The following is a 23,056-nucleotide window of genomic DNA, read 5'->3' as shown; positions in this document are numbered from 1 at the left end:
TATCGCTGGTTACCTTTGAAGTTGAGAAATTTCCTGACTGATGTCGTCTAGCTCCTTGATGCCAGTGAACTCCCCTGAACCCACAGAGCTGGAGCTGTCCTGCAGACAAAGCACAGATGGGGTCAGAACATTAGGAACACGTAATGTGAGGAACCATCTGTTGGACACTTTCTGTTGGACACTCCAGCGAGACACTTCCTGTGGTTTACTTCTTGTAGGAACATCCAAGGGAGTCAGCAGCCATGAGCTTGTTAATGCTTTTAACTGTCCTGTATGTCCTGCCTGTGACGTTTATTTATTTTTTACTGTTGGACACACCTGTGGGACACTTCCGCTGGGGACTTCCTGTGGGACATTTCCTGTAACGCTTCTATTTTATGCTGCTGTGTCCTTGATCAGGCTACTCTTCTGGATTGTCAGAGTAAGAATCTCAGGCCCGGACCAGGACCGACCTGAATCTCAGGGATCAAAGATGGTGGAGTAAGTAAAACTATGTCCTAATTGACTTTACTCTAAAGCTGTGTTCACATTGAACACAATTCACTTGTCAAGGGTGTCCAGCATCAATGTACAGAAGCGATCAAAGGTTCTGCGGCGCGATTTGAGTATCTGGTGTGGCGCGTCGGTGTGGCAGCAGCGTGTTTTGGCCGTCGTGGCGCAATTTTTGTGTTATGGCGCGGCGCTTTGAGAGTTCAAAAACATGAACTTAGGCAAAGAAGACATGTCAAGTCAACCAATCATGCCTATGACGTGCCAATGGCGTGATCAGTGGGTGGAGTACAAAAACAATATTTATAAAAATCAATCCCTTCATGTAGCAATGAGGCTAAAAGGTTTTGGCGGCAGCTTCTCCCACACCAGTCAGGAGTGACTAGTTTTCAAACACCCATTTGGACAAATGTCCAGCAGCAAATTTGACCCACATCGAAAAAGAGGCCTCCAACTTAAATTTGTCGCATGAATCGCATTTGGTGTGAGCGCAGCATTAGGAAGAAACCAAGGATGGCAGGCATAAGCAACTCAGTTTGAGGCTTCCGGGTGAGTTTTATTCCAAAGACTTGTCCAATCTTATTTCCGTCCAACTAAACTCGATAAGTGAACATTGAGGAAGTCGATGCGGTTACAAAGGCATCAAAACACTGACATTGAAAAGATGGAAGGTGAGGAGAACATTTCAAAAGGAGCAAAAATTAACTGCAACTAAGTAACAAGATCCCAAAAAAATGAAATCTCCATGAAGGTAAGAGGACAAAGGCAGCTTCACTGTCACGACCTTTTTCAAGCAGGACAACTCCCTACTTTGAAAAAGAACAAGTAAACGAAATTACTGAAAAATGCTGAGAAAGGAATAGAAACCAATACATTGGGATTCAGAAAAACAAGGAAGGTATCACAAGCAAGCTTGTTTCAAAGATGGAACCTGATGTTGTCTGGTGTTTGGGAAAAAGAGGGAAAGAACAGCTGAGGAATGGTGCTAGGATACTTAGTGGCAATAATGTCTGCTGAAAAGCCCAGGCATTGTATAGAAGGATACTATTCAAAGATTCCTAGGTCTGTTATCAATGCAGTTCAGGATGAAAATAGTACCAGATAAAGTCTGGAAAAGGTCCACAGATCCCAGAGTCTGCTCAGAACTCAAGATCCGGTTTAAATAAGGTTTTTTTTTTAAAGATCTGGAGGCACCAGCTAAACTGTGGCTGTTGGTTCAGGACGCAATAGGAGTAAAACAGCGTTCATGAAGTAACTCTGATCACATTCAAAGAGTGAATCCGGACTGAAATTGATCTAACCGTTATCCAAGTATGAAGTAATGTCATACTGGAAGCAGGTACTGTTATGGATCATTTTGCACTAAACACAGAATTTAAGGACAGTACATCTCGTTCAGCTGAGGAAACGTGTTCATTCTTGTTTATGTGCCTGTAGCTCCAATTGTGAAATTGTAGCAAGCTAAAAAAAATATATTTTTAGAGTTCCTCTATTGAAGTATTGAAGATTAAGAAATCAACAATTCAACAAACAGGATTATCACAGGTGGAGATTTTACCATTTCAGTCAACGACAGGTACCTTTAAGGTTACCTGGCTTGTTCATCTCACTCTGAATCTATGTGCTTCCATTTCCCAAATCCAATAGATTCCTGATGATAAATAAGCATCAAGCCCATGGGATCCTCTGGTCCAACATACAGCAGATCAAGGTAGATGCAGGTCAGAAGCTCTGTGGTCTTTTCTGGAGCTCCTACTCCTACTTTTTTATTTCAGGTGTCTGCATGACCCTTTCTGGTTTCTTCTGTTAGCGTGTTCTTGTGGGTTTCTCTGATGTTCGTAGTAAAAATAATGATTTATTGTTCCTTTGGAGAAGGGTGGGGTCACCGAAATGACCAATCCAACAAAAGGACACAGACAAACAGCAAAGACAGGAGAGGTGAAGAACGGAGGAATGGGACAGCAGGCGAGCCCCCCAGTGAGGGGTAACTGTGGGTCACACCCAGGAAAGAGTTGCTTCTGATAAATGTAAGCAACAATGAGGATGGGGGCTGGATCGTCATCAGTTTCTGAACTGAAAGCCATCCATGCTCCACGGTACCTACCCACTGCGGGAACAGTGCAGCCTGCGTGGGCCATCAGCAGCACAAAGGTTCAGATACAGAGAATAGCAGTGAGAGCAGACTCCCATAGCACCTTTGAGGGCTGGAGGGGTTAGCTGGAGCTCAAAACAACAGCACAGCATCTCAGTGTCCAGCTGAGGAAGGGAACTCACCCTCCTCATATCCGACAGGGCTGCCACTTCTGATCCCACCGGAGTCACGAACCCAGACACAGCCTACAGGACAAACCACAGAAAAATGAGGCGAGCAGCAACATTTTGGATCATCTAGACCTGGCAGTCCTGATAAAAAGAGAGGGACCTGTCTGTAGACAAGATGGCGGCTGACATCATCGACCGGAAGCGGAATTACACAACTTACCCTAACACTAACCCTAATCCTGACTCTAATCCTAAAGTGTTAAAAATTGTAGAAGAAAGCTTCTATTAAAGCTTAGAACAGGGAAAACCGTAACTGTTAGGATTGCCTATTAAAGATAAGACTTTGTTTATCCCATGATGGGGAAATTATTTTGTCAGCAGCAGCCAAGTGACATTCAGTACAGTGCAGCAGTGTGAACGAACAGAAGAACATCTGTAACTTACATGACAGAAATAAGTTTAATCAAAATGAAAGTAAAAATACACACCAAATCAACGTTTGTAGGAACCAGAAATGATGGAAACAACAACAGCAACCACAAATGACAAATACACCGTATGGGTCCATAGTGTGTCACTGTCACTGTAGTGCAGTGTTGTACAGTCTGATGGCTGTGGGGAGGAATGACCTGCGGTAGCGCTCCTTCTTGCACTGAGGGTGCAACAGTCTCGTGCTGAAGGAGCTGGTCAGCGCCTCTACAGTTTGGTGCAGGGGGTGGGAGGGGTTATCCATGATGGATGTTAGCCTAGACAACATCCTCCTGTCCACCACCTCCTTGATGGACTCCAGTGTGCAGCACAGGACAGAGCCGGCCTTCCTAACCAGTTTATTAAGCCTGCTCCTGTCTCTGCCTGTACTGTTCCCTCTGTTATTTTTAAATAAAGCTTTAAAAATGACAGATCACAAAAATCTGAACAAGGGAGACAGAAATGTCTGATCCTCTAATGATGGAGAGGACAGAACAGCATGCTGTGAATTAAAGTGATTTTTCTTTAATGTTAACCCATAAGTCGTGTCCTGATGTGAACCTGTAAACCCGGTCAGCAGAGTCCAGCATGTGATCCTAGTGACCTTTGACCCTGATGCAGTTTGGATTCATTTTAAGTTCTTCACATGAACATGTAGGCCTCTCTCAGGCGTACCTTTCCGTGTATGCATGATCATAGAGCTTATCTGGGACTCACAGGGACAGGAGTGGCTCTCTCGGAAGGGGGGATCATGTCGGCACTCAAAGCTTGTGGGGGGTCGATGCCCTTGCTGACTTTCTGCTGGATGAGATGCATGGCGAGGGAGAACTGCTCTCGGGTCAGCTTACCGATCTGCCTGGTGTCAGCCAGAGCCCTGCCGAGAAGAGGAGGCCAGTTCAACACTTTACATTCCAGGCTTCTCACTTGCCCTGGGTTCTGTCTGAAAGGCACAGGTTGGGCTGCCGCCTGCCTCTGCTCTCTGAGCACCTCCTCAGAAGCTCAGGTACAGGGGTCCTGCTGTCTCTGCTTTGGTTGTGCAGAAGACCGCATGACTGGAGGACCTTCAGAGTACTCAGAACCTTTAGAAGTCAGACCTTCATTGTCTTTTGAAACGTCATGCTCTTTAGAACCTCCAGCAAATTCAGATTATTTAAAACTCTCCAAAACCTTCAGAACTGCCTCAACTTTCAGGACTTTTAGAATCTTCATACCATTCAAGCATTTGGAAATACAGAAAACCATATATACAACCAGGACCTATGAAACCATGAAGACCTTCAGAACCATTTGAATTTATTGGCCCTCTGAACGTTCAGATCCTTGAGAACCCCCCCAGAACATGCAGAATCTCAAGGACCTTCAGAACTTCCCAGTTATTTAAAGCTTCCAGAAACTTTAGAACCTTTGACATTTACTAACAGCACCTCTAGAACTTTCCAAACATTCAGGACCTTTGTGACCATCAGGACCTTCAGAACTCACAGTGCCTTCAGATTATTCAGAACCTTTAGAACGTTCAAACTCTTTTGGCAGATCAACAATTTCCTCCTCTTTAAAACCCCTTGAACCTTAAAAACCTTCAAAATATTTTAAACTTTCAGAATCTTTGAGACTGTAACATATTTTAGGACCTTCAGATCCATCAGTTCTTCAAAAACTACAGGATTTTCTAAACATTCAGAGTTCTCAGAAACTGAAGAGCACTTCATGAATACTTAGAACCTTCAGAAGTTTTAAGGCTTTCAGGGCCTTTAGACCTATTAGATTTTTCAGAACCAGCAGGTCCTTTAGGTTCCTTAGAACATCCAGGACATTTAGAACAACAGAACTTTAACCCTTGTAGATGACCCCCCCTTACATTGACGTGTTCTCCCTACCATGACAAAGGTGGATGAAGGTGGAAAGATTTCATGTAATCCATGGACACCAGTGAAGATCACAAATCATTGAAGAAAAAAGGTTCAGAACACTGTCTAGTGGGTCTAGATGACCCAACTCCCAACGTTAAAGTGCCTAGGATAGCACAAGGGTTAAAGACCTTCAGAATCTTCCAGACCTTCAGAACTTCTAAAATACTGAAACCCTTGACAGCTTAAAGAACCTTGGGACCATTTGAACTTCCAGGATCTTCTAAACCTTTAGAACTTTCCGGCTTTACAGACCTTAGAGAATCTCCTAACTTAGGGATCTTCCTAACTTTAAGAAATTTGGGGACTTCTGTACCTTAAGAACTTTCAAGGTAGTCAGAAACTTCAATACCACTAGAACCTTCGAGACCTACAGAATCCTTCCCAAATGTCAAGACCCTTAGAACCCTTGGAACTTAGGCTATTTAGAACCTGAAGACCCGTCAAGACCTTCTGGATCCTTTAGAATCTTCAGGATCTTTAGGATAATTTAGAACTTTAAGGCTCTTTAGAACTGCCAGGACCTTTAATACTTTTAGCAACAATTCAATTGTCAGAACCTCCAAGACCTTTGGAAGATACAGAACCAATACAATCTTAAGAACATCCTATGTCTTTAGAACATTTAGAACCATCAGAACCAATGCAATGTTTAGAACACCCAGAACCTTGAAAGCCGTTAAAACCTCCAGGAACTTTAGAAACTAGACCTTCCAGAACTTTTAGAACTAGCCCTCTGTTGGTCCAAACCAGTGTAATGGAAAAAACCAGCATGAAACTTCAGACCTACCAGATGTGGGCCAGGACGTTCTGGGAGAGTCCAGACTGCATGAAGATGTCCTTCACCTCCTGTCCACTCACAAACCCGTCCAGATCCGTGTCGGTTTTCAGGAAGATGTCGTCATAGCGACCACGTTCAGACACCGGAACCACCCAGTTGAGGGAATGCTAGGACAGACACGTGTGCTTATTCGCGTTTGCTCGCCTAGGTGAGAGCTTCAGCTTTAGGCTCTGCTGAACTATTCACTGACTGAGCTGTAAATGTGAGCCTCACCTGTCCCGACTTCAGGGTGTGTTTAGGCGACAGGCTGCCGGCGCTGTTGAGCGAGGTCATGCTGCCGTGGGAGGGGGTGGAGCGTAGCGAGTCTTTGGGAGGTGGGGGGCTTGCGGGAAGTCCCGGTACAGAGCACACGCTTTTCTTCCTTTTGGATGGAGGGACGAGGGTGGGGGGAAGGACTGCAGGGACGGGCTCCTTCTCCAAGGCCCGATAAACCAGGTGCATGGCCTGTGGAGGAGCCGGTCATTGAACAGATGCTCCCTGACCACCCCCTACCCCCATCAAAACTCACCACAGCAAACTCATCTCTGTCCAGGTGTCCGTCCTTGTCTATGTCACTCAGGTCCCACACCTGCAGACACAGAGGGACAGCTGAGATTGCAGTCTGCGAGGGCTTCAGAGGCTCCAGACAAACAGGGGGTTGGTCAACTGAATGAAGTACCTTCCCCAAGACATCTAGAGGCAGCTTGGAGTTGATGAGGACCGGCCGGACCTTCTCCCCTGACAGCAGCCCCCCCGTCGGAATCAAACTCTCGAAAATCCCATCAAACTTGCTTTTCTCCTCCGGCTGTGAAGGACAGGACAGTGAGAGACGAAGTAACTTAGAGCCACCCCTCCCCTTAAAATCAGATGCTAACTGAAACCCACCCTGACCGCCCAGTGGGGGTCGCCTGAAGCAGTGCTGCTCAGAGACGGGCTGCTCGTGTCCTTCTGAAATCACAAGGAAAGGTTTGACTCCCCCCAAACAGACAGCCGATATTACTGCCCACCACCAAGTGAAGCTGATATAGAGCAAAGCTTTCTGATGACATCCAGAAAACGTAAAGGCTGGGGAGGCCTTTGGCAGGACTCACAAACTTGGGAGGGGGGACGCTGATATTGAGGCTGGACAGGCTGACCTCATGGCAGTTCTGAGCGCACGCCACAAGCCGGAGCGCCACGAAGAACCCCTAAGGGACAGAAGACACGCTCTCAGACCTGAAGAACCGTAATGAACATTCATCCACAATGCTTGTAGTTTTTGGGGTGGGGTGTCCAGGATACACTAAAGCTCTAGACTAGATGTAACCTGATAAGTTCACCCTGTAAACATAAGTTCCTACTTTCTAAAACAAGGACTGAGGCTGTCTGAGGGCGGTGCACGACAGGTGGTCTAAACTGAAATATGCCAATTCAGTTTTCAGCAAGTTTTAGAGGATGAACTTCTGATTAGTATGCATCAACAGAGCCATCCTTCATTCCGCTGCATGGCCCTAAAGACCAGCTGTCACAAAGAGTGAGACACAAATTCATCTGCTGTTCTGTGAGGAAGACCAGTCTGAGCTCACAGACCCTTGACTTGAAGAGGAACAAAGAACAAACATCTGACTGAGGAACCGGAAGGACGGACCAAGAACCGTTAATACACCTAGGACATTCAACAATTGATGGGGATGATAAATACAGTATATAAGTGTGTGTTCGTGTGCACGGACACATATAAAACCGATAGTATCTTTTCAGTTGAAACTACTACATTAGTACTTTCACAACATCTGTACTGCAAACTTTTTGATACTTCCAAAGATTTAAAACCTTTTTTTAGACATTAAAGATATTGGACAGAGGTTAAGTTGTTTTAACTTCTCTTTGCTCAACATCTTTCCTAGCTTTTCTTTCAATCAGAACAGTCAGGGATTTTTGTCTTATTTAAAAAGCTAGCACCTAGAAATAAGGCAACGATTGTTTAAGTGAGTCCAAATTCTTTTGCTCCAAACTATTGACGGCAGAAAAACTTGATTTAAGACTAAAAAAAACTAAATTTTACACTGTAAGTTTTTTGGTTACATTTTAAGGATGTTATTTTAAAGTTCAATACATGATGACAAGTTAGACTGGCATTCATTGTTCTTATTTTGGAAACAATTTAGTTTTATGTTTTGAGAATAAGAGCTATTTTTACATTGTATCAGGATTAATTAAGATTGGCCAAGTTGTCCTAAGATTATCATTTTGTTCATATTTTGTCCTAAAATGAGTCATTTCCACTCCTTACTCTAGCTTTTGTCACTTTAATCAAACTGAACAACAATTAAATTCTTAAAAACTCAAAAAATACAAACCATTTGCTTATAACTAACAAAAAGGACTTATTTTTGGGCTGTATAGCATTCAATTTGAAGTCATTCCATCTATCACTTAGCTTTTTTTAAACTTATTTTCTCCCTTTTTTAATGTTTATGTTGAGCTATTGGTTTCTAGATGTTGATATCTTATAAGATTTCTTAAGTAAAAAAATACAGTCTGTATGGGCAGATAATTGTATTACTTTCTAGCTATTGTCTTCTTAAGATAAGTGTTATTTTCCCATTTTTAGGTGACCTCTTTTTGCAGTGTGCAAAGAGAGAAACATCGTAGTTTCAACACACGGTTCAACAACAGTTTCAAACATCGTAGTTTTTAAAAAAATCCTAGATACCAACCCCTTAGTGATGGGAGTTTTCATTAAAACACATTTAAAAAATGCAGCAAAATCTTAATGTAGAATGATCTACAAATGTCACTAAATTGTCATTAAATAAACTAAAAGATGAATCTAGCTGACTTGACGTTAGCCTATTATGGACCAGGACATCCTAATAACATAAATCCTCACTGTAACTACATCAGACTAATCTAATCTGTGTTTGTGCATCTGAGTCAGAGCTAAATCTATATTTACTACACTGGAGCAGTGGATTAATTCCCATGACTGGATTAAGTTGAATGATTGAATTGCCTTTATAGTCATTGTGACAAGTACAACTAAACTGCTCTTTTTTAGATAAATGATCCCGTTTCTTTGCAAACATGTCTAGGATAGGTTTGGCTGGGATCTTTGGAAAGTCCAGGTTTAATCAGTTCTCTCACCGCTTGGATCCTGCTTACCTGTTTATCCAAGTAGCCCTTCCCATCAGGATCAGCCAAATCCCAGATCTTCCAAACCAAACAAACAGAACAGAGTTGGAACAGGAGGGGATTCAGAGCAGAGTTTAAAAAAAATCTTTATATCCGACACTTTCACCTACAGTAAACAAAGACGGATCATCTAAAAAAAAAGAAAAAGGAAAAAAAAAACAGGGCGGAGTCTCAATCTGACGCTCACCTTTCCCAGAGTCACATCAGCAAGTCCAGACTTCTTTAGGAACAGGGCTGCCTCTGTGGGCCCCACTCTTCCCAGGTTTCCTGGATCCACCTGGAGCAAACATAAGTTATGTGGCAGGTTACCGGCATACAGCGCTCATGTGTGCGTAGCTTTGACTGCCAACCCCTTACCTGTCTGTAGTAGCTCTCATAAATAGGGTTCCCGCTTGATAACTGCAGAAGTAGAAGAAAAACTGAGTTCTCAAAAAGATCTGGACCATGAGGCTGAACCGAGCCTCCAACCTACCCTTCAAAATTTGAAGCAAACAAAAAGGAGGCTTGTTCCAGAGGGCCGCAATTTTCCTTCATTTCCCATTTAAAAAAAACAACACACATTTTCTGCCGGGTGTCTTATTTTTGTTTTCAATAAGTATAAAACCTTTTTAAATATGTAGATTATCAGTGGCTTGTTTTTACATTAGCAGGTCAGTAGTTCCATGGATCTAACAACAATCTACTCATTCTGTGGTGTTTTGGCAATATTGCAATCACACCACTTTCACCAAATTTAATCAATACCAGCACATTTTTATGGACAAAGCAACTCAGTCCAATTCCTTCAAATTTGGCCAGAATTCTCATTTTGAAGAAGTTCAGTTGTGTTTATCTCTCTTGTGAATTCCAGCATGGTTATTGCAAAATAAAAATAAAAAATAAAAACCAGGTCTCACTGTATGTGACTTCTATAAACGCACATGAAAGCTCAATCAACACAAAACAGAGACTATAATTGTAGCTGAGAGACAAAGGGTTTAATCCTACTTATCCCCTTTTAACCTGAACGTGTGCAGTAAGGTCAGAAACCTCTGTGTAGTTTTAGATGCAGATCTTACCTTTGAAGCACACAGAAAACCCTGTTACAAGACTGCATTTTATTTGGAATTATTGCACAAGTGAGACTCTTTCTCTCTAAAGGCAGTGCTGAAATATTAATCCATGCGTTTATAACATATAGTATAAATTAGTGATAAATTAATCGCAAATTTATCGTTATCGCAATTTCAAGCTGTGCAATATCCATATTGCAAAATTTGGCAAAAATCGCAATAAATGGTTAACCTTAAATGTGCTAAAACAATCTTATGGCAACTTGAACTATTTAATGAATCAAATAAATCCCTTTATGGATTTAACCAATCAGACATAGTCCTTCACATTGTTGACCAATCAGATGGAGCTTTTATGTTAGATGTTGCCCTAATTATCTGACGAGTGTCACTTGGAGAAGAATTTAAGGTATTTTGACTCTTATTTAAATTCAACTTTTGCAGTGAAATGGAAATGTTTTTGTTGTTTTTGCTATTTGTTAATTTATCGCAAGTTATATCGTCATTGCAATTTTGATCACTAACATCACATATCGCGAGTTTTCCTCATTTCGTGCAGCCCTTCATAAAAGCAGAGCTAACCTGATCTGTTCTCCTTTGCTGTTCAGATTTCTCTGGGTGATGATCTAGTGTGTTTATGTCTGTGGGCTGGACTCACAATAAAAGAATAGACAGACACAACAACACACTGGATAGACAGACAAAAGGAAAGGTCACATCAGCACACAGGCGGAAGGACGAACTGTCCAGACACAAAACTGCTTTTCTTCACACACAAGTTTGTCAGAGAAGAAAAAGGAGCTTCCTGAGCTCCAGGTTTGTGTTTGTGCTGTTGTGTATTCATCCTTTATTTGTATGAATGAGAACAATCACAACAAATAAAAGGGACTTAAAGGAACTTCACAAAACCCACTTTCACTTTTGACCTGAACCTGGCCTCAACTTCTGTTTCCCAAACGTTGAATCTCATTCAATGAATCTCATTCATTCATCGTTACCAGGGCGACAGAGAGACCTGGCCACACACTGCCTCACTTCTCTACAGTTCTTAGGTCCCATCAGAGCGATCAGCTTTTCTTGGTATAAAAAAAACTAAAACAGTCTTAGTGCTCGGTCAGATAGGAAACAAACCAGGAGCACCTCCAAAGATGGGTCAGAGAGCAGTTCCTGGTCCTGGACCAGGGTCCGCTTGGGTGTATTCAGACTGAAAATTTGTTCCAGATTATTGAGGGAAACGAATTTTGGTTCACTTTAAGCACACCAAATGTGTCCAGTCTAAATACACCCTTAGTTAACTGTACAGAAGCACTGGGGTGTGTATTCCTAAATGACCACCGGCATTTACATATGACCACTTTCTCTGCTCAGAAACAGTAAATCCTAAAATGTAATGAGGAAGAAGGTAGCTGATAATAAAACGCATCTAAAAACACAGTTCATGTTGGGATAAATGCACTACTTGAGTGTTGGAGGCAGACATGGACTCCGTATCGGTTCTGTTCGAACAGGATTCTCAACCATTCTGGCCCGTTTCTCTCAGAGTAAAACCCAAAAGGAGCAGCAAAGCCACTAAAATAAAACAGGGTTTGTATTTATTTATTTCTATTCGTATAGTGACCACCGTGTTTAAAATGTCTGCAGCAGAAGAAAAGGTCTGATGAACCAATCAGCAAGCTGTTTGATGGCCGCTATGTCACGCTAAAACTGAAACGCATGTGAGCAAAATCAAAGATAGGAAAAAAGCGAGATGAGACAACGCGAAAACATTCGTGCTGCAAACGCAAAAATATTTTTTGAAGGCAAAAAAATGAAAGCAAAGAAAAAATTTGAAGGCAAAAATAAAAAATTTGAAGGCAAAAAGCAAATATTTCATATTTTCATATGCAACTTAGAAAGTTTTGTGTGCAACGTGGAAATATCACTCCATATCATACCGAAACAGATTTCTTTATCTCACAGTCAAATCTCTTACACTGACAAAAAAATCTCTTTCAATCCTATTTAAATGTCTTTATCCGACAATCAAATCTCAGCCACAGGAAAATTAATTTCCACTTGCTCACAACAAAAAGGTTATTCTCTGACAGTAAAATCAAATTCTTTGAGTCAAAGCTCATTCACTCCTGTTCAAATTCCTTTATCTGACAGTTTAATCTCATTCACTGCTATTCAAATGTCTTTATTTGACCATTTATTCTCATGGCAGTCAAATCTCATTCACCTCTATTTACATTTATCTGGCAATAAAATCGGATTCCATCCCAGTCAAATCTCATTCGCTGTCAATCAAATCTCCATCAGTCCTTGATGTCAGGCGGAATAAAATCTCGTTCCCTCACGGTCAAATCTCATTCGCTGAGTGAAATCTCATTCCCGCATGGTGAGATCTCATTGGTCAGTCAAGTGTTATTCGGTCTTCACTAGGGTTACTGGCTGGATCTAAAAATACATCTCCTTTATTTTTCCCACAGAAAATCATATTTCACCTGACGCCCGCCCCCTCTGACAGTTCTGAACTGACCCAGGAGTCGGAACCAACCAGGTTCCGAGTCCTGGCTGGTCCTTAGTTTGACCCGCACCATCTTCATCATCACCCCCACGATCACTCTTCGTCATCAGCTAACTGGGCTTAGCCCGTTAGCCCGGTGTTGTGTGCCTACGTTGGACGGGTACTTTGGTTCCGGTTCTGTTAGCAGAGTCTGTTCTCAGTCCGAATGTTTTCTTCTGAATAAACAGCTCACATCAACGCTTCGGGGAAAATCGCTGCTCGGCAGTAGCTGCTAACGGTACCAGCAGGCCCAGTTCGACCCGCGAGCGGCCGCCGACGCTGAGCGGCGGTGCGGACCACCGCTCACCGAACCCGACCGACACCAGCAAAACGCCGCGTAACACCCGAAGACCGCGAGTCCGCGGGCGTTGAAGGTGAGGAGCCGCATCTTTACCTGGGTCAGAGATGTGAGCGCTGCCATCTTCCCTGTTGCTGCGGGAACGCGCTCCGCCTCCCTCTGTGCCGCCGCGCCCCCTGCTGGACGGAGCTGGAAGAGCCGCTGCAGGGCGCCGTCAGCCTCTGATAATGAATGCATCAACACTGCAACGTTTATTATGCTTTATGCAAAAAACATAAACAATTTACACCAATAAAGAGAAGATAACATTTTGGGGGGAAAAAAATCTAAACTCTGGCTGCAGCATTTTACCCCAAATGAATGTGTTTAGAATAGGATTTTTCTAGAACAACCTGATGGTATTACAGCCGTCTAATCTGAAAATAACATATGCATGACCTCAATTCATCTGAATCATTCTGAACAGGATGTTCCTGTTTTCAAAATGATTGCAGATATAAAAGTAGAATGCTCTAGAAACCCTATTTTTGTTTCAGTTAAGTTTTCTATCCAGTGTGGTTTTGTTACAAAGTTCTGAGAACAACAACCTGTGTTATATCTGAGTTTTGGTCAATAAAGTTTGAAATCATCCACATTTTAAATCTTTATGACATTCTTGAAGTCTTCTAAACTGTAAAAAAAAATCTCCTGCTTGAATAGATAATGTAGACGAATACCAACAACATAAAAATAAAAACATATGCTGTGCCTCTAAATAACGTTATGTAATGGAAGCTTGTTTGGACTAAACTAGATTGGCACAAGCATAGAGCCCTGTGGTACACCATGACTGAGCCTGCTGTGCGAGATATACTCATTTATAACCAGGACTGGAATCTGTTAAAAAAAAAGGCTTATACACTTTTAAAGAGCCATTGCGACTAAAATGGTGTTCTTGGTGTTTTTAACTTGTTCTTGTGGCATCATTGTGAAGAACAAACATGAAGAAAATTAAACTCATATTTGCCTTTCTGAGTATTTTTTTATTTAAAATTGTTGTGAAACTGGAGCAGACAGAAAAAAAAAAGCTGTTTAATGAAAAGATCATATTTGTGACGGAAATATGGACCACAAGCTCCCTGCTCCGCTCCATTCTGCAGACAAATAGATCCATGTACGTCTTTGTTTTCCTCGTCTGAGCTGGAATCTGGATCTAAACTGTACGGCTGGAGGGCTCCATTATTGCTCGTCATTTTTTTTGCACCTCTAATGCTAGGTTTGGGTTGTGAGGGGCTGTAAGCTAGATGGAGAGTGTGTAAACAGAGAGCTCTCAGGAGCGATGAAGGGAAGGGGGGGGCAGGGTTACTCAACACCAAGTCCCGCCTACAATCGGATTTTCTGATTTACTACTGTCACTCTGTAGAAACTAGGTCCCAGAGACCAACAGTTTTTTATTTATTCATTTGGCTTAAAAAGGGCATAATTATAATTACACAAACGCTTTTTAAAAAATGATCAGAGTGGAACTTTGATGCATTCCGTTTCCCAACAGGTTCCTCCTTTTGTTAAATCTGTAACGTCACGGTTTCTTTGTACTCTGCAGGCCTCAGTTTAGCTTAAAATGACTTTAATGAGGGCTCATTTTTCTAATATGGAGGGTTTCGGTTGAAAATGGGGACAAACTTCTTTACGATGGAAACAGATCAGTTCTCAAGTTTATTTGTTTTTTGTGGAGTCCCTGAACACGTCACAGTCTCTGTGTTGGAGTTCTCCCTCGATGCTGCGTTCAGGTGCGTCACTTCTTCTTCCACAGGTGGCTGTAACGCTCCACCCTGAAATCATCCTCTTGCACCCCGGCTGTGCGGCTTTTGGGCGCCCTCACTTCCTTCTTCTTCTGCCGGCTCCGGCGCTCCTCTTCAGACAGAGCCAGCACGTTTATCGGCATCTTTCAAACATGGAAGAAGACACGGTTAGCTGACCGGTCATGTGATGCAGGGCTGGCCAGACCAGCATGTTCAGTTCTGACCTTTTTTATCTCATTAAACTGTGATTATTCACACCAAAAAAGGGAAGAAATAAAAGCGGATTACAAGTTTGTAATTAGTTCAGTTTTATTTTGGACAGTGCAGTGATTTTACCTTCAAGTATTCATTTTGGCTAAAAATATAGAGTATTTAGGTTATCTGCTTGAAAGATTACATCATTATTTATATTAGCAGCACGTGTATACATTTTTTATTAAGGTTCAGTAAAAAAAAAAACATTTCCTGATATTTCACATCTGCAAAGGGTACAATCATTTTATAAATATTAAAAAATGTCCTGACTTTGAATTGATCGAGCTCGTTATCACCATTAGTTACATTTATGGAACCAAGTGGAATACTATTATTTTTTCCCCTACATTCAACATGAGGTTAATTTCACAAATCTGAAAAACCATTAGTAGTACGTGTTCCATCATTCATTTGTAGTGGATGATGTGAAATACGGTCATGTCATACACATACAAGCGTACACTATATTTATTTAAAGTAGAAGGTGAATTTTTTACAAAAACCGCTCATAAGAAATGGCCCAAAGGAACTTCCCTGAGGAACTCCACACACTTAGGAAGGCAAGAGCCACCAATAATACAGCACACACTAATAGTTTGTGTCTTCATCTTTGTTCAACAGATCCGGAATGAGTTTTAATCATTACCTGCTTTTACAGCGTATTCCAAAATATTATGCAAATTATATATTTTTAAAGGATTTTCTAAATACTCAATGCAAATGACAGTCAGCATAATTTAAGTCACTAACCATCAGAGTATACGTTAAATATTATTTAACAAACCTCCTAAAGATAACAGTTTAGTTTCTTTTTAAATAAAAACCTTCAAAGTTACTGTTCCACATTACTTCAAACAACAGAGTTCCACAACATTTGATAGACTAAAGAACTGAAAATGGTCATTTGTTGAATTTGCTGCATTAGGAGGTCATATTTACATATTTCCAATCAAAAACATCTTTATAGGTTTCTAAGTTCCATTTTAACATAGGAGCCCTTATTTTGTAGCAGCTTCATAACTCTAGCATCCATTGAACTTGTGAGTTTTTGGAGAGTTTCTGCTGAATTTTCTTTTGCAGTATGTCAGAATAGCCTCCCAGAGCTGCTATTTGGATATGAACTGCCCCCCACCCTCAGAGATATTTTGCTTGAGGATGCTCCAAAGGTTCTCAAAAGGTTGAGGTCAGGGGAGGATGGGGGCCACACCATCAGTTTACCACCCACTACTCCATCCATCTGGACCATCCAGGGTTACACGGCACTCATCAGTGAACAGGACTGTTTGAAAATGAGTCTTTATGCATGTCTGGGCCACCTGTAGCCGTTTCTGCTTGTGAGTGTTGTTTAGACCAGTGTTTTTCAACCAGTGTGCCGCGGCACACTAGTGTGCCGTGGGAGATGGTCAAGTGTGCTGTGGGAAATTGCCCTCATTAACTGATCTAAAAACATTTCCCATCTCCAGGATTTCAGCTCTGTGTTCATCCAAACAGGCCCTGATAAAACACTGAGGAGTTAGGAATATAAAAGATCATAAAATACTTTTTCTTTATGTTTATTTTATTTTATTAAAGACATTTTGATAAGAATGACGGCAGCGCGATTCAGCTGCAGCTCCGGCTGTATTTAGGAAAAGTCCCGCCCCTTTACCTGTCTCCACCAATCATTCTTGAAGGCTTAATCACATGTCATCAGTCTGCCCAATCAGAAGTGGTTAAAGTCTTCACTTCCTTGTCTCGATTTAGCTCGTAAAGTCTCTCAGTTCTAACAAAAATACAAGCTAAAGCTCGTCTATAGCAGTGTAGCTTTCCACAGAATCCGGTATCAGACCGTGGAACAAGTGAACAAAACCATGAAGCTCCGAAAAGCGATCTCCGCCGGCCGTTTTTATGCACTACATCTCCCATGATGCATTGGGTTGTGAGAGTGACAGCGTAAAAGGAGTTCTGTTGTTAAACGTCTTGAAAACAACGAACACACTTCAAACTTTTTTTAAATCTTCTAACATAACTTTTATTGCATCTTTTAGAAAAACAGCTGCAGCTTCCAGCTTTTTCTGCAATAATTATCACAAAAATGCATGTGAGATTGTGGAGGGACTGTAGATCAATACAGACCATGAGTTTCTCCTTTTTTTTTCATTTTTGGATGCTGGTGTGCCGCAGGATTTTTTTTAAGCTTAAAGTGTGCCGCAGCTCAGAAAAGGTTGAAAAACACTGGTTTAGGGGGGGCTGAATAGAATGTATCTGTAGAAGTGCAAGCCTCTGGAGGATCCTACACCTTGATATTCGTTAGACTCCAGAGACCCCCGCAGCTTCATATATGTGTTTGCTGCTCTGTCATGGTATTTTAGCAGCTGCTCCCTTAATCCGCTGTTTTTGTCTGGCAGAAACCTTCCTGATTCTGCTTTTATCTGCTGGAACCCGTGTGTGTCTGAATCAGCCACAAATCTCTAGACAGTACGATGATCACGCTTACGTTTCTGTGAAATATCCAAGGTTTTCTTACCTTTTCCAAGGCATTGAACTATTTCACGCTTTTCAAAAGCAGAGAAATCCTTTTTCTTTTACATTTTGCTTGTAAATGTTGGTCTGCTTAATAGTGTGGAAGGTCCTTCTTTAGTAGGTTTTCTTTTAGTTAAACTCACCTGGCAAACTTATTATCACAGGTGTCTGACATTGATGTCAGTGATCCAAAGACCCCTTGACACATGATTACAATGGGCATACATAATAATTTGGAACGTACCATAGTTTAGAAACATGTACTTTGTGTTGTGAGTAGTTTAACAGTCGAAGGGGGTCTAAGGGCAGGGATGCCGGGTTAGTTTAGTCGGTTTAGTTAAAGGTTTAGTATTTTCCTATTGAATTCTACGCATTTATGATCCTTTTTGATTGTATGTTTACCTTCCAATAACCGGTACGAAGCCCATTGAGACGACTTTTGTTGTGGGCTATATAAATAAAATGTAATTGAATTGAACAATCGTGGACTGTTCTGTTACTTTAAAACTTGGCAGATGTTGGACGTGATTCTCTGACTGAAGTTGGATTTTTGAATGAAACGCTTCTTTGACGCGTTTGTAAGTATTTCTGTGAACTGGTACTCGGGGGTTCTGACCTGCAGGATCCGTCTGGGTTCTTTGTACCGGATGTTGATGGTAGACCCGTCCGGCCGGACCAGCATCACCGGGTACTGCCTCTCGTATTTCTGCCGGCCGCAGCGGACCACCGACGATCGATTGGAGTTCAGTAGCGCGGCGTGAGCGTGGAAGAGGTTCGTTTGGACTTCCGGAATCAAAGAAGAACCTGGAAGATTATAGAACGTGGGGCGGAGACTGCCCACACACGGAGGCAAACCACAAAGTCAACCCAAACCGAACCCGCTGGACTGACCATGGAGCCAGAACCTGAGAGCCAAGCTGACACGAGGAGGAGCAACACGACTTACCGCGTGAAAGTACGAGGACCGCCGGCCAGCTTCAACAGCACGTTCGCCATTCCGTACTCAGAATCGGAACCGTCCCACGGCCGGCCGTCAGGACCTGCAGGGCAGTGTCGATACCCGATCTGGTCCGCTCGACGAGGAGCACTCTGCGTTGATTGGCGACTGCTTCTAAGATCGGACGCTGATTGGTCGTTGGAGTCGGAGGTCAACCACCGGAAGTCAGCAGAAACAGATGCGCGGGGGAAACAAGAGGAGCTGTCGAAAGTTCCGCCTGGAGGCCCAGCCCCAGAGCAGGTGACGTGACCCCCACCACACGCGCGCACACAAACACTGAAGGCACACATTCCTGAGCGAAGGGGCACGCGCATTTTAACATTTCCTCACAATCAGCTCAGAAGGACTATTTTTAGGTTTATTTAATACAACAAACATCACAATTGCAAATAGAAAATCAATTTTTTTTACTCAGATATACTTGTATAAACCTTCGTTAAGTTCAGACACATCCCAAACTTACTGTACATTTAACTATAACCTTATAAAAATCACACATTCATAAAGTGATTTTGATGAACTCAACAGAAGTTTGGATTCATTCATTTTTATTTGTAGCTGTACCTTCTTATGGCAGCTGCTACAGACCACAGCTTTAGATTTACAAAAACATTTACACGTGCTCGAGCGTAAACGTGTTTACATGTGCATCAGTGTCTGAAAAACTCACAAGTCTTGTGCGCCAGTTTGGTGCAGGAGGCAGGAACATGTGCAGAACAATGAGAGAGCTTGGTTTTGTGTACAAATTGTTTATTTTTGTTTCAGTTTAGACCCAAGACCAGCAGCTTGAAGGCAAACATTAGCTGAACTCCAGAGGAGGAGGAGAAACAGCCTCCACAGCAGTAACACTAGTCAGACTCCAAAAGCAGATTTTCAGAACTTACAACAGGTACCTCCCAACCCGGAGGTCTGGCTGAAGCTCTGCCCTGTGAAGTGTTCATGGTCACATTCCCAAACCTGTGCAAAGTCCTCTCTTGTCTTTCAAAGCTCCAAGTTTCAGAATTGGACTCTGATCTGAGGAACATCTGCCCTTTGAAGAGGGCTCTGTCAGAGATGCAGCTAAGCCCCTCCCATGTGACTCAAAGGCGCTCTGGTGGAACTATTTGATGTTCCTCAGGATGCGGCGAGAGTGGCTGGTCTTCACCGCAGCCAAAGCAGCTTCCAGAGTGGAGATCAGGTGCAGCAGGGTGCTGGGGTCTGTCTGCAGGACTCTGGTGCTGCGCTGGCCCTCCTCATTTTCTGACAGCATCAGCCGCATGGTTACCGTGGGGACCAGCCGCTGCCGTAATGAGCGGCTAGCCAACTGAAACACAGAAATCCGATGTGAGGCTTTCGCCAGCGTTAGAGGTTCTTCCTAGTCTAAGAATCAGGATTAGGGGGCTCCACTTCAGGACAGTCTATAGATCCAGATATTTCTGCTCTAGATTTGACAGTTCTTCCCCAAGACTCTCACCTGTACATCAAGCCTCCACTCCAGCTGATGGAAGGCTGGCTGACTTGGAATCAGTTGGCTCAGGATTCTGCGAATCTGCACCTGATTATCCTGATACAGCTGCAGAGAAACTGAAAGCGTCACCATGGGAGCAGCTCTGACTGTTGACTCCAAGCACCACAACTCACCTGTAGCAGCACCTGGTTTAGCTCCTCACCAAAGCCCAGAATCAGCACAGAGTCCATGAAGTCCACTTCAGATATCTGCACAGACACACAGAACCAGGTCAAATGTTGATCCTTTTAAAAACCTGACCAGACTTCTGCTGGGAAGAACCAAACTGCCTTCAGCTGGACTTCTGGATTCATGATGTGCTGCAAGCCTCAGGAGTAAAAACCTCAAAGAGACCATGATCTTTGTGTTGGTGTATGTTGTCAGCATACATATGTGGGCCACCGTGATTGTGTAGTGAGCGTGCACGTTTGTGTGTTTGTAACTTGTTTCCGTTGGTGCACCTGCTGTGAGTTTCCACGTGTTAGTGTCAATGTTGTGAGTGTGCAACCAGGTTTAAAGACCCATTCTGATGAAAATCCCGTTTTTGGTGTTTCTAACGTGTTCTTGTGGCATTTTTCTCCTAATGGAGAACATATAAAAAGAAATGTAAGCTCAAACTTGCATTTTTCAGTCTTTGTTCCAATCATTGTCAATCAGAAGGCGAAAAAATGCCATTTGAAAAAGATCATGATGTAGAAAAGACATTGGGTGGGCCACAAGCTTCCTGCTCCGCAGCTCCATTCTAATGTAAGCACTTGCAGACAAACAGATCCATGTTCGTCTTTGTTTTCCTCGTCTGAGCTTGAATCTGGATCAGAACTGTACTGCTGGATAGCTCTGATAATGGATGGATGGATAAACAGATGGATGATGGGAAGCAGGGGCAGGCTTACTCTACATCAACAACTCAGAGGTGAATTTCTAATAAATTCCTGCCGCTCTGCAGAAACTATGTCCTAGAAAACCACACAAGTTCTGTGATTTGGCCTAAGAATGGGAAAATCCTCATTAAAAGATCACTGGGAACGCTTGGAAAAGACAAAAATATGATCAGAGTGGGACTTCAAGGATGTGGATGTGTGTATTTTATACAGATAACCAGGTTAAACTGGTGACATCACTAAAGGTAACCAGTAGAGGACAGAAGAGCTTCATAACCCTTGTGCTATCTTAGGTGACCCCACCCTTCCATTGACGTGTTCTCCCTACCATGACAAAGGTGGATAAAGGTGGGTCTAGATGACCCAACTCCCAATGTTAAAGTGCCTAGGACAGCACAAGGGATAAAGAAGAAGTTAAAGGTCTGTGAGGAATAAAATTCTTCATTTGTTCATAGGAGAAACATCCTTATTTTTTGCACCATTCGACAAATAAATTCTTTAAAAATCAAACAATGTGATTTCCTGGACTCTTTTTTTAGATCATTTATGTAGATTAAGTCTTTCTTGCCTCCTATTTTTCATTCCTTTATTTCTGTAAAGGAATAAATAACAAATAAACGATCACACTTATGGAGCACTTGCTGCATTTGTTTGTAATTGGGACTACATTCAACAAAGTTGAAAGAAAAAAAAAAACACCCAGTTCCATAAACAACTTCTCACAGCATCTGTTCGGCATTGGGTTCGGATGTGCATGAGTGTGCGCATGTGGGGCTCACTGTGTGTTTGGAGCTCTCCATCAGGAGGAACATCAGGCCCTCCACCCCCTGCTGCACCGCCTCCACAGAAACCCCCAGCTTTCCTGCAAACACACAAGCCGTCATTCCTCTTTACACATGCAGATATTGTTCTTCTTCACTAACCTGAAGTTTCAGGGGAATCGTTACTTCTGGTGACTTTTGTTAGTTTGTTGACATACCTGTTTCCACCAAATAAAGGCTGAACTTTACTTAGTTTTCAGTTCATGTCGATTTACATCAACAAAAGGTCAGATAATCATAGATGAGAAGATTCAGAATGTTAATAAGGTCAGATCATTGGCTCACGCTATCAGCATGTGAAGCTGAAAGCTCACATTCTTTCAGAAGACACCAACACTTTGCTGTCTTCGTGCATTCTTTAAAATATGAAGAAAACTCCAAAGACTTCATTAGCAGCATTACTTGTATGCGTATTGCTTTCTTCTACAACTTCCTTATTTTTGGACAAGTTTTCAGGCTCAACAAGTGAGAATGTTCTGGAGAGCTCAGGGTGCAGCTTCCTTCCTAAAACAAGTCTCCTGATTGTGATACGCAGGATCTCTGACAGAGTGAGCCTCTGTCCACAGAGAGGATCTCAGGCTCAGTCTTACTGGCTGCTCCCTCGTAGATCTTCGGGCTGGTTCCTCTCCTCAGGAACTCCAGGGCGATGCGACCGAACTCCCCCACCACTAAAGGAAAAACAGCCTTCATGATGCGTTCAGGTGATGCGTGTAAAAATCAATTTCAGCACATATAAAAGGAAATCAGGAGGTGTAACCCTCAATGGAAGCTGGCTCCTCCCCCTACTGCAGTGATAGATATTTGGTTTTCACTATTTTTTATTTAATTAAAGTTTTTCTTTAAACTCATTGCTATGGTAATTACGTTTGTGTGTCCTTTTCCTGAAATACGTTTGAGATTGTTCAGATTAGCGCGTGCACCCTGCTTTGAGGAGCATCAGTGTTTGGGTCACGCGCGTTGAGTCACGCGCACTCCCCGGAGCTGTCAGAGCGGAGGTTTACCTGAAGGCTCCACCTGCGGTAGCATGGACAGGTGTTCTCTGTGCTCCTCGGTCAGAACCAGCAGCATCCTGAGCAGAACCGAGCTCACAAGCACCACGACTGACAGGTTTTCACTCAAAGATCCAGGAAGAACAGCAACCTCTTCCTCTGTGGTGGTTTAGTCTCATCGTCCACACCGCCCTCTGGTGGACACACCCGGAACTGTCTGCAGGTCTGGCCCACAAACCTGTAGATCCCCAAAAAGTCGACCTCAACATGAGTCTGAGGATTATGGAGAGAAATTTTGAGGATTTAACTTTTGAGTTATTCGATCC

General features: G+C 42.7%; 3 protein-coding genes across 7 annotated transcripts in view; all 3 read right to left on the bottom strand.

Annotated features, from left to right (window-relative positions):
• LOC101155415 (epidermal growth factor receptor substrate 15-like 1) overlaps positions 1–13,288 on the bottom strand; it is a 30,153-nt gene extending 16,865 nt beyond the window's left edge. For 2 of the 5 annotated variants that reach the window (XR_002289899.1, XR_002289901.1), the window contains exons 1-14: positions 13,115–13,288; positions 9,478–9,519; positions 9,308–9,397; positions 9,091–9,138; positions 7,038–7,133; positions 6,832–6,894; positions 6,626–6,751; positions 6,476–6,535; positions 6,181–6,411; positions 5,917–6,074; positions 3,937–4,093; positions 2,764–2,826; positions 2,594–2,614; positions 14–99 (exon numbers count right to left, since the gene is read on the bottom strand). Coding sequence is in view for 3 of the 5 variants with exons in the window: in XM_020702083.2 (XP_020557742.1) it covers positions 14–99; positions 2,594–2,614; positions 2,764–2,826; positions 3,937–4,093; positions 5,917–6,074; positions 6,181–6,411; positions 6,476–6,535; positions 6,626–6,751; positions 6,832–6,894; positions 7,038–7,133; positions 9,091–9,138; positions 9,308–9,397; positions 9,478–9,519; positions 13,115–13,255 (1,382 nt within the window). In the remaining 2 variants the exon portion in view is untranslated. The remainder of the gene's footprint in view (positions 1–13; positions 100–2,593; positions 2,615–2,763; positions 2,827–3,936; positions 4,094–5,916; positions 6,075–6,180; positions 6,412–6,475; positions 6,536–6,625; positions 6,752–6,831; positions 6,895–7,037; positions 7,134–9,090; positions 9,139–9,307; positions 9,398–9,477; positions 9,520–13,114) is intronic. The other 3 variants (XM_020702083.2, XM_020702097.2, XM_011473794.3) reach the window with 2 other exon arrangements.
• A 1,410-nt stretch (positions 13,289–14,698) lies between these two features.
• On the bottom strand, positions 14,699–18,716 carry mrpl55 (mitochondrial ribosomal protein L55). The gene is made up of 3 exons (XM_004067647.3): positions 18,503–18,716; positions 18,173–18,389; positions 14,699–14,942 (listed from the first exon to the last, which is right to left on the bottom strand). The coding sequence occupies exons 1-3, from the start codon at positions 18,550–18,552 to the stop codon at positions 14,793–14,795; spliced, it is 417 nt and encodes a 138-aa protein (XP_004067695.1). The 5' UTR covers positions 18,553–18,716; the 3' UTR covers positions 14,699–14,792.
• Positions 18,717–19,084: 368 nt separating this feature from the next.
• On the bottom strand, positions 19,085–22,910 carry commd2 (COMM domain containing 2). The gene is made up of 6 exons (XM_004067646.4): positions 22,743–22,910; positions 22,332–22,409; positions 21,700–21,782; positions 20,174–20,248; positions 20,007–20,105; positions 19,085–19,856 (listed from the first exon to the last, which is right to left on the bottom strand). The coding sequence occupies exons 1-6, from the start codon at positions 22,807–22,809 to the stop codon at positions 19,653–19,655; spliced, it is 606 nt and encodes a 201-aa protein (XP_004067694.1). The 5' UTR covers positions 22,810–22,910; the 3' UTR covers positions 19,085–19,652.
• Between the last annotated feature and the right edge of the window lie 146 nt (positions 22,911–23,056).

This window comes from Oryzias latipes, chromosome 4, assembly GCF_002234675.1.
Source record: "Oryzias latipes chromosome 4, ASM223467v1".
NCBI classification, from domain to species: Eukaryota; Metazoa; Chordata; class Actinopteri; order Beloniformes; family Adrianichthyidae; genus Oryzias; species Oryzias latipes.
Note: the sequence above shows the minus strand (reverse complement) of the source record. Positions and strands in the feature narration are given on the sequence as shown.